We start from the raw sequence: 10,358 nt of genomic DNA, 5'->3' as shown, positions 1-10,358 counted from the left end.
CATGTTGATCCCCCTCATCCCCTCCAAGCTGTGTGGCATGTGATTATCTTAGTTCCCTCACCAGGGATCAGACTCACATGCCCTGCAGTGGAAGTGCAGAGTCCTAACCACTGGGAATTCCCATGTTGATTTTTAAGGTGCAGGTTTAAATCTGTTATTAAGACCGAACTGCTGTAATAGTCGACATGCCTTTCATTTGATTTTGAAGTAATCTTGTTGACTGAGACTAGGGTCAAAAACATCCCAGTAAATCCAAGGGAATGATATTGATGTCATGGCAGACTGGTAAACACCATTTAAACAAAAACTGGTTTATAAATATTGCTTGTGGGTTTTCTTTTATATGTGAAGATTGCGTCCTCCTCTTCTGCTTACCCTCATGTTTTATTTGATTTGGGTCTTTACTTCTTGTGTAACGTGTCTGCTTATGCATTTCAGATGTCTTAAAATTTAACTCTTGTAGGGCTGAACTTTTGAAATACTTCAGCCATGACGAAAAGAGAAGCAGAGGAGCTGATAGAAATCGAGATTGATGGAACAGAGAAAGCAGAGTGCACAGAAGAAAGGTTGGTATTTTTTAAATTTACTACTTTTTATAAACATGCCTAATTAAAATAAGAATAGCCAAGTTCTTTGAGGACCTTTTTTTTTTTCCTCCTAACTGACCTTAGCATTTTGAGGGATAATGTATTGCCTTTTTCCTCTGACTTGATGGTTTTGTAGCTGGGAGGAAAAGATAGTTTTAAACTAAAGATGGTAGTAAGCATAGCTAATAATGGTCAAGCAGTTGATTGTGGTGGTTTCTACCCTTCAGGCACTGTTGGATTCTTTTTCCTTTTGTCAGTGCTGATTTCTTTTATTTCAGTAAGAGTTTAATTCACAGCCTGAACTAGTTACAAATAGTAACTATCAGGAGTACATCAGTAAATGAGACTGTAATCTGCCCTGGTAGAGACTACGTTATATTTGAAGAAGCACACAGCTGTATGAGCCATCAGGCAGGCAGGCAGGCAGTTCAGTTGCTTAGTCATGTCTGATTCTTTGCGACCCCATGGACTGCAGCACACCAGGCCTCCCTATCCATCACCAACTCCCAGAGCTTGCTCAAACTCATGCCCATCGAGTCAGTGATGCTATCCAACCATCTCGTCCTCTGTCGTCCCCTTCTCCTCCTGCCCTCAAATCTTTCTCAGCATCAGGGTCTTTTCCAATGAGTCAGGTCTTTGCATCAGGTAGCCAGAGTATTGGAGCTTCAGCTTTAGCATCAGTCCTTCCAGTGAATATTCAGTACTGATTTCCTTTAGGATTGACTGGTTTGATCTCCTTGCCGTCCTTGGACTGAAAGACTCTCAAGAATCTCCTTCAACACCACAGTGCAAAAGCATCAATTCTTCGGTGCTCAGCTTTCTTTATAGTTCAACTCTCACATCCATACATGACTACTGGAAAAACCATAGCTTTGACTAGATGAACCTTTGTCAGCAAAGTCATATCTCTGCTTTTTAATAAGCTGTCTAGGTTGGTCATGAGCCATCATAGTACTAAGCATATAGAGAAGTGAAAGGTGTTAGTTTTTGGTATAGTAATAGAATACTGTTACTCCATTAAGGAAGGTGGGCAGTGGTAATGAGTTCAGGATCCAAGGAGAGAATATGACTGAAAAGAGGGATTTAGGAGTCAAGAAGGACAAGGAAGGTAATGACTAATGGTCCTAGTTTACTCTGGAAAGCAGGAGCTGAGATAATGTACTAAAAGTAAGAGGGGCTGAAGAGTGGTACAGAACTTCAGTAGAGTAACAGAGGTTTAGAAGAACTCCAGTGGGAATAGACAGATTACTAAGGTTGAGTAGCTTGTTGAATGTTGAGCGTGCAGCTGAGATGAAAGACCTGAAATTGTTTAAAAATTGTTATTTTATTGTGGTAAGAACATTTAACAGTATCTGCCCTCAGTAAATTTTTAAGTGTACCATGCAGTATTGTCAGCTATAGGCACAATCTTGTGCAATAGATCTTTTGCAACTTTTCTGTCTTGCATAATTGAGATTTTTGTGCCAGTTAATTAGCAGCTCTTCTGCCCTGAGGCCATGATTACTCATGAAGCCATGGTTACTCAGGCCGCCTCATCTGCTCAGGCAAGATGTCTTGCTCTAGCTCAAAATACAAACCTCGTTTTAGTGCCCCCCACCCTGTCTTCTCCCATCATGCCCTGGCATGGAAATGTATTCTTGGCCCAAAAGGTCTAAAATACCTTGATGTGATTACACAGGAGACATTAAGTTTTGAATGGAGCTTTTCAGCATGTTTGATTATGCTATTTTCTCCAGCAGAAGAAACAATAGGCTATATATATATACATACATATACTTATTTATGTAGCACTTTACTCCAGAACTTTGGAGCTTAAAACACCCAACAGTTATTCTTGCACCGAGTTTCTCAGAGTCGGAAGCCTCTCATCCAGTCAGTTAGCTGCTTGGTTCTGGCTCAGAGACTCTCAAGAGCTTGCAGTTAAGCTGTCTGTCTGGGCTACAGTCATCTGAAGTGTTGGCTGATGGTAGCATATCTGTTTCTAAAATCACTCATAAGACTGGTGACAGGATCATTCACTTCCTCAGCACATGGGCTTCTGTGTAGGGCTGCTCGCCACATGGCGGCTGGCTTTCCCTAAAGCAAATGGCCGGAGGGAGCGTTCACCACAGTGTCTTTTTAAATAAGCTAATCTAAGAAGCAGTACTTGTATCACTCTGCCATTGTCCTTTGGTCACACAGTCTAGCCTTGGGACAGTTTGTGAGGGAACTGTAAAAAGCTGTAAATATTAGAAGGTGAGGATCGTTTGAGTTGTCTTGAAGCCTGACATGAATATATTTGTGTTTTTGTATACACATATATGTATAAATGACCCACAGAGTGTAAAGTTTTTGCTGTTTGATTTCGTAGAGAAAACCTTTGTTGATGTCTCTTGCAAGGTTGGTAGTTACTCTGATTGCAGCTACTGTTGACCTGGGGAGTAGCTGTGTGAAGCAGGCAGGTAGAGCTGTCTAGTTGTAGCAGAGTGCTGTGCAGGAATGTCGATCCAGTGATGGGAGATCATCCACATTTTCTCAAGGGAAATTGGTAATCAGATTTTTTTATATGGATCTCCCAAGGTTTAAATGATGGCAACAGAATATTAAAAAATGTTTTAAATGTTGAGCCGATGTAAAATGGGTCCTTAAAAATCTGTGTTAAAGTGACATCTGACTCTTGTAAAGATTATTGTTACCAAAAAAAAGAAATATATAGCCCACTCTGCTATAGCTGAAGAATTTGTGAAAATATTTACATAGGCAAAAGACCCAATTAATCTACCTTAACAAATAGTAATAATAATAAAATGTTTATTATTTTAAAATAATTTTTTTTCAGTCATGAGTGGTCTCTTTTATAAATTTTAAGTTTTAGGAATTTAGGCCACATATATTCACTGGATATCATGTATTTATTGAATTATACGTGGAATTTATGTGAAAATGTAACGACAAATTTTTAAGAACACACTTTTTGACAACTGTGAGATTTAAACCATATTTAAATTAAACATGTGAAACTTGATTGAATTGTAGATTTACCAATTCAGCAAATACTTACTGGTATCTACTTTCCATTTGGCCTCAAGTAAGGATTCACAAAAGATATGTAGAATTACTTACCAAAGATTTTACTCTTAAGGAACTTAACGGTTTTTTGTAGAACTTAGAATATGAAGTAAAAATGCAAAAGAGCACATAGAGAGTTTTAAAGGAAGAATATAACTTTCTAAGGTGAATCTAGACTGATTATAACCAGTAGTTTTCAGATTAGATTAGATGGAAAATACTTTATATAACCTGTATTTTCATATCTTATAACTTGTATTATTGTATTGATTTTGGGAAGTAGAGCTACCATACAAGTTTTGAGGAGACTTTTTATATTCCTTTCTGAGCCTGAAATTCTTCAAAATAACTTGGAAAATAAATGCAGACATTTCCTCTTAAATATTTTAGTGTACGCAATATTAGTATGCACATACACACACACATATATGTGTGTGTGTGTGTGTATGATGTGGTCTATTTGCAAAGGTGCCTTAAATTTCAAGCTTGCATTTCTTTGTGTAATGTAGTTCGTTATTAAGTTTGACAACACTAGTTGATGTTGAGCCTACCACTATGAAAGGTGTCTGTGCAGAAATGAGTTTCAAAGATCAGAAATGTGTTTTGGAATTGAATTTTGTTTTGAACATATTGTTGGGTTAATATCCAGGGTAAGAAGGTGATTGTTAACCATAACATTCTTTAACACTGGGCCCTCTAACACTGTATTCTTCAGCATTGTAGAACAGACCTACACTCCAGCTGAATGTGTAAGTCAGGCCATAGACATCAATGAGCCAATAGGCAATTTAAAGAAACTACTAGAACCAAGACTACAATGTTCTTTGGATGCTCACGAAATTTGCCTGCAAGATATCCAGGTATTATTATTTTCTTTTTGAGACTTGTATTTCAGCATTTATGTCTGCATTAGAAATGGCTTTGTTGTTACTATTGGCCTTTTCTAACTATAGCCTTTATCTCCCCTTTCTCTCCATTTGACCTATATTTTTATAAAATGTAAGCATTTAGAAATATCAGAAACATTTCTTCCATTTAGAATTATTTTTCAAAGATTGAGTAATAAATCAAACTTTCCTTTTTCAGCTGGACAAATGTTAAATGAGAAGTTTAAATACAGTTTAATCAGAGCTTAAACGTAGTGAGAAGCACATTGACCTTGAAAGTTGAAAAACTGTACCCTCACATCCTGTTTCTAACTAATTTTTAACTTGTTTGTACATTCGTTTCCTCCTTTTTTAGATTTTTGACCAAAGGATTTTATATTCCTTTCCATCTGTGTTTGCTCCAGCAGTAAATTTTGGATAAAAATTTAAATACCACTATATGTATATATCTCGGAGATTGTTGCAATAGGAGTTTACCTGTGGTAATATAATAATAATATGTTTGTAGCATATTTATAGTCATGTTTTATGGTATTTTTTCAAGAAAGGGAGTATTTTTATGTATAAAAAGTAGTTGCCTATATAGGGTTGCTCAAATAGTTTCTTCAGACCTTTCTTGAACATATGAATAAGTACTAGGGATTTATTTTGTTTTTCTAATGCTGTATTATGTAGATCATGTCATCTTTTCGAATGTTTGGTTTGGTTTATTCTTCACTCCTCCTCCCTCTGCTTTGTATTATAGCTATTCCACAAATCAGAACTTCTGCCTTAGTTTTTTAAAAATTCAAATCATGTATCTCCTCTATTTTTAAATAAGATACTGATGTAGAATAAGTTGAAATGTTTTGATGAAATTTGTGAATTTTAGTTGCCATCTAACCATACTTTTTTTCCCCAGCAAGCTAATAAATATTAGGGAAGGAGAGGAGGGAAGTTGCTCTTCTAAAGAGAATATATGTGAGTCTAATAATATTGTGATTTAAGGTTTTCTTCTCTCAGCTGTGAATTAACATAATTCATAGGGGTGAATTAACATAATCTTTTTGAACAGTAACTTATTATTTAGTGTCTTAATGTTGAATGTGAAATATTTAGCAGCTTTCCTCAAGGAATTTTCTTAAGTGCTCCCCTCAGTGAGCAAAGGCGTACATTGCATAGCTGTGTGGAAAGTAAAAACATCTCAAGTGATCCAAAAATAGGGAATGAGATAAATAAATTCTGTTGATTAGAATTCAAGGCAGCCATTAAAAATAACTGAACCAGGGCTTCCCTGGTGGTCCAGTGGTTAAGACTCCACACCTCCACTGCAGGGGATGTTCCCTTGTCGGGGAAGTTCTGCATGCTGTGAGGTGCAGCCAAAAAATAAACTGGTGATCTAGAGTTATATGGTTGTAAGACATTTCTAAATTATCTCATTCTTCACAGCAGTCTTTGAAGTTGGCATATTCTTAATCATAATCTGCAGATGTAGCAACTAAGATTTAAATTAAATAGTTTGCCCTGTGTAGTGGGGTGCATTGGAATTTGAACTGAGGCCTATTATAACTATAGAACTCTCTTCACTTGTTTGAGGCTGACTTTTTAGGAAAATTTGCCTTGCATAATTCAGTGTCACTGGACTTATCTTGTTTTTTTTTCTGTGTAAAATTAAGGGGAGTTTGGGCTCTTTACTTGTCTTTTAGCTCTGACATTTGTTGCTGCTCTTATAATACCTGACCTATATAAAATGAAAGTTTTAACCTGCAAAGTAGCCAGCCTATCATAGGATAAATATTGGTTAAAGGGATCAAATAAATATTGGTTGAAGGGATCAAACCTGGGCCATAGCAGTGATAGAGCTAAATCCTAACCACTAGGCCCCCAGGGAATTGTGCTGGAGAAGACTCTTGAGAATCCCTTGGACAGCAAGGAAATCAAACCAGTCAATCCTAAAGGAAACTGACCCTGAATATTCATTGGAAGGACTGACGCTGAAGCTAAAACTAATACTTTGGCCACCTGATGCAAAGAGCTGATTCATTGGAAATACCTTGATGCTGGGAAAGATTGAAGGCAGGAGGAGAAGAGGGCAACAGAGGATGATGGTTGGATGGCATCATCAACTCAATGGACATGAGTTTGAGCAAAGTCTGGGAGAAGTGAAGTGAAGGACAGGGAGGCCTAGCGTGCTGCAGTCCACGGGGTAACAAAGAGCGGCACAGGGCTGAGCGCCTGAAAAACAGTGCACCGGGCCTTGCCTCCCATGTCCTCAGCCTGCCTTTTTGTCCGTGGAAAAAACTTTAGCCAAAGAATAAGTTTAATCAGAGAAGGAGAAAATGAAGAAACAAAGGAAAACAGTCATGACAAAACAAAAATAATTTAGTCACTAAGCAAAGTCAAGGACCTTTAGTTCTTTCTCAAGGGCTATCATATCCTATGAGCTGTCTTACAGATACTAAAACCCCCACCAGGTGGAAGAAGTTTAGCTACATGATGACCAGACTGTAGCCACACCAGAAGCTGCCACAATTCCAAGAATTGGCCTTAAGAAAATGGGAACAGACTGACCCTGGAACTAAGATTAACTGTACTTAAAACAACCAAGATGATACTGGTCACATCACCAATGTCCAATTTCAAGATGACTGTCAGAGCAGACTGTACTATTTTTGCATGTAGCCCTCTCCTTCCATCTATAAGAGCTCTTGCCCACCGATTGTCAGTGCAGGGGAGCCAGCCTTTGGATAGGAGTCTGCTCCCCACCAATTGCCAGCCTCCCAAATAAAGCAAACTTTCCTTACCACCAATAAATAAATAAATGAATATTGGTTGAATAAGTGGGAATATGCATAATTTATAGTACTGTAGAATTCAGAACTACCTGTGCATCTAGGGCATTTTTCATTTCTTCCTATCTCCCTTCCTCTCTTCAAAAAGAATATGAGGATAGCAACTTCTGTTCTCCATTTCATTTAAAGCAAATATAGTTGGAGTCAGAATGCCTGCCACTTGTGTAATACAAATACAAATGCTTTTATATTTTCAGATAAGTGCTGACTTTAAAGCTGATGAACAATTGAGTTGTGCTTCTCTAAGGAATATGACCCAAGATCAAATACCATGCTTGAGTTTTGTCCTTGTGCCAGCTCTTACTGAACTAGCTAGTGTGCTCAGTACCTGAGAATCCTGTTTCAGAGCTCCACAGGCTTTAGCTTCTAGTCGATAATACCATTACCAGTGTCTACTAGAGAGGGGAGAAATCTCAGTTGAATTTTTAGCAAAATGTCATACAGAGATGGTTGTATTAAGGAGTGAAGCTGCCACGTTTGACCTGTCTGCCTGCAGGGTTACACAGTTTGCCTTGTCTCTATTTAAGTTACATGCAGTCACTTAAGATTTTAGGCTTTATGTGTATGACGTTTTTCATTTTAGAAAATACGTGCGTACCATGATTCCCATATTGGCTGAATTCTAGGAATAAGAGTGGGAGGACTTTGTATCTCCAGCTGTATGTATACACAGAAATACACCTTATTCAAAATAATTTAACAGAAACATGTTTTAAAACTTGATAAAATATCCAGAAGTCAGAAGTTCTTTTTGCCGTTTGTGTGAAATACATTCAAAAGCACTGACACTGAAAGGTGAAGAACTGTGACTAAAGATATTCATAGCTAGATCAGATAGTATGATTGTAAGTCCTTTAACTTTGTTAACTTCATGATCAGAAATTAAATTACCCTGATCTTCAGTGTGTATCCTTGGTTATGAAGAGATCTGGCAAGAAGTAGATAAATAAATTTGTATAAATTGTCCCCGCTAATAAAAAACCCTTGCTTATTCATGGCAGATAACTGCATTTTCTTCTACCAGAAATACTTTTGCAGAAACAATAGTTGCCTTTTGGCATTATTTAAAATTCTAAACTAGACTCCAGATCTTTGCAAATAGAGAAAATCACTATTTAAAACAAGTCCTGTTTGTGTTGTCCCTAATTGCTACCACAGTGGTGAAATCCTTTTCAGTTTTGGCGAAGAATTAAATGATATGACAACTTGAATAATTAAATGTGTTCTTGTAATTTAAGTAGTATACCTTAGTAATTAGGTCTTATTTGGCACATCCATTTGTATTAAACCAGATGACTGAGCTAAGATAATCTTAATCCTTTTACCCATGTTTAGCTGGATCCAGAACGAAGTTTATTTGACCAAGGAGTAAAGACAGATGGAACTGTACAGCTTAGTGTACAGGTAATTTCTTACCAAGGTAAGTTAATTTTAGTGTTGTCATTTAAAAATTTACCTCATTTTTTTCTAATATGGGAACTCAGTTTTATAAGTTTTAGATGATTGTCTAAGTTAGTTAAGGTGATGTTATAGTTAAATATTCGTGCTTTTCATTGTTGTATCTGTCAGGATGAAGCAAATTGTATAACACATTCTGCCTACTTTAATCAGGAAAGGATATATTATAGGATAGTAAATAACAGAATCCCAGGGAGGGCTGGAAGAACATGTGCTAGTTGACTTTCTAAAAATGCCTCAGCCACACTGCAAAACTAGACTGCCAAGGAAGCTGCTGCTCTGCTGGGATCTGGAAAATGCCAGATCTGAAAGCCATCACTATAGCTGCTGACTTGGAACTATGCTCCCTTTTCAGTGATCCACATTAGCCAACAAATGGATTGCTTGTCCCCTCTTAACTCATTTCCAAGTAGAACGCTCATGCCAGTAATTCTGGAACCTAAGTCACATCTGTATTCCTGCACGGAAATCTAGTCTCTGCAGTTTAGCACACAGAGAGGAATTTGCAAAAGCTCTGGGGTGACCCAGTCAGCCATATCCACATAGTATTTTACTGATCTTTGCAAATACGCAAGTTAGAAAATTAGGAAACCATTTTTGGTAGATTGAATTTTAGTTTTTTTAATGGGCTTATTGGAATTTCTAACCAGAGTTTTAGACTAATTTTAATCTCTGAACATGTTATTTGTTGTGGTTCAGTTGCTTAGTCATGTTTGACTCTTTGCAATCCCGTGGACTGCAGCATGCCAGGCTCCTCTGTCCTCCACTGTCTCCTGGAGTTTGCTCAAATTCATATCCATTGAGTTAGTGATGCTGCATAACCATCTTATCCTCTGCTCCCACCTTCTCTTTTTGCCTTTTATCTTTCCTAGCACCACAGTCTTTTCCAGTGAATCAGGTGGAGCACATTATATTGCTTACAATTATGTTTCACAAATCAAAGTTTTTTTCCACATTATGAAAGTGGTAATTACCTACTTATGATCCTTAATTTCCCCAGAATTTTCCTATTGTTGGAAACAGGAAAGAAAAATCAGTCTTTGTTTTTTATCTTTAAAAGCTTAGTGACCTCTCAGTGCAAGTGTGTTAAGAAGAGTTGACTTGATGAAATTTGATGGGGAATTAACGAATAATTTTTAATGAAATTTTTTTTCAAAAATTGCAATCTTTTTTTCTCATGAACATTTGAAAAAAGCAACTTCTGTTTACACCACCTAATGAATGAAAGCAGTATATTTTTCTGTAATATAGCTTTTGAGATTGAACTTCACAATAATGAAATTGAGTTTTATTTTTTCTTTCAAGTACACTTTGATTAAATTTTGATGTAGTTTATAACTAAATCAGTGAGCAAACGGTAGCCAGTAAGTTGTATGATAGTTTCTTAGAACTGTCATTTTACCGTTAAGTAACTATGATTATTTCATAAAGGGCTAGTTTTAAAACATGTACTTTGTCTTCTAAAAAGACAAGGAGTCATAAGTAATTTTTAATTAGCTTAGAAAGACTTTTTAAACTTTCAAAGATGAGTAGCTACTCATTTATAC

General features: G+C 36.8%; 1 protein-coding gene across 4 annotated transcripts in view; it reads left to right on the top strand.

Annotated features, from left to right (window-relative positions):
* The window catches only part of GABPA (GA binding protein transcription factor subunit alpha), a 40,413-nt gene that overhangs the window by 7,661 nt on the left and 22,394 nt on the right, over positions 1–10,358 (top strand). For all 4 annotated transcript variants that reach the window (XM_027978682.3, XM_027978692.3, XM_042229952.2 and 1 more), the window contains exons 2-4: positions 464–566; positions 4,351–4,495; positions 8,689–8,773. In XM_027978682.3, coding sequence (XP_027834483.1) covers positions 490–566; positions 4,351–4,495; positions 8,689–8,773 — 307 coding nt within the window. In that variant the 5' untranslated portion in view covers positions 464–489. The remainder of the gene's footprint in view (positions 1–463; positions 567–4,350; positions 4,496–8,688; positions 8,774–10,358) is intronic.

Source organism: Ovis aries, chromosome 1 (genome assembly GCF_016772045.2).
Source record: "Ovis aries strain OAR_USU_Benz2616 breed Rambouillet chromosome 1, ARS-UI_Ramb_v3.0, whole genome shotgun sequence".
Lineage (NCBI taxonomy): Eukaryota > Metazoa > Chordata > Mammalia > Artiodactyla > Bovidae > Ovis > Ovis aries.
The sequence above is the reverse complement of the archived record's forward strand: the minus strand, read 5'-3'. Positions and strand labels throughout refer to the sequence as shown.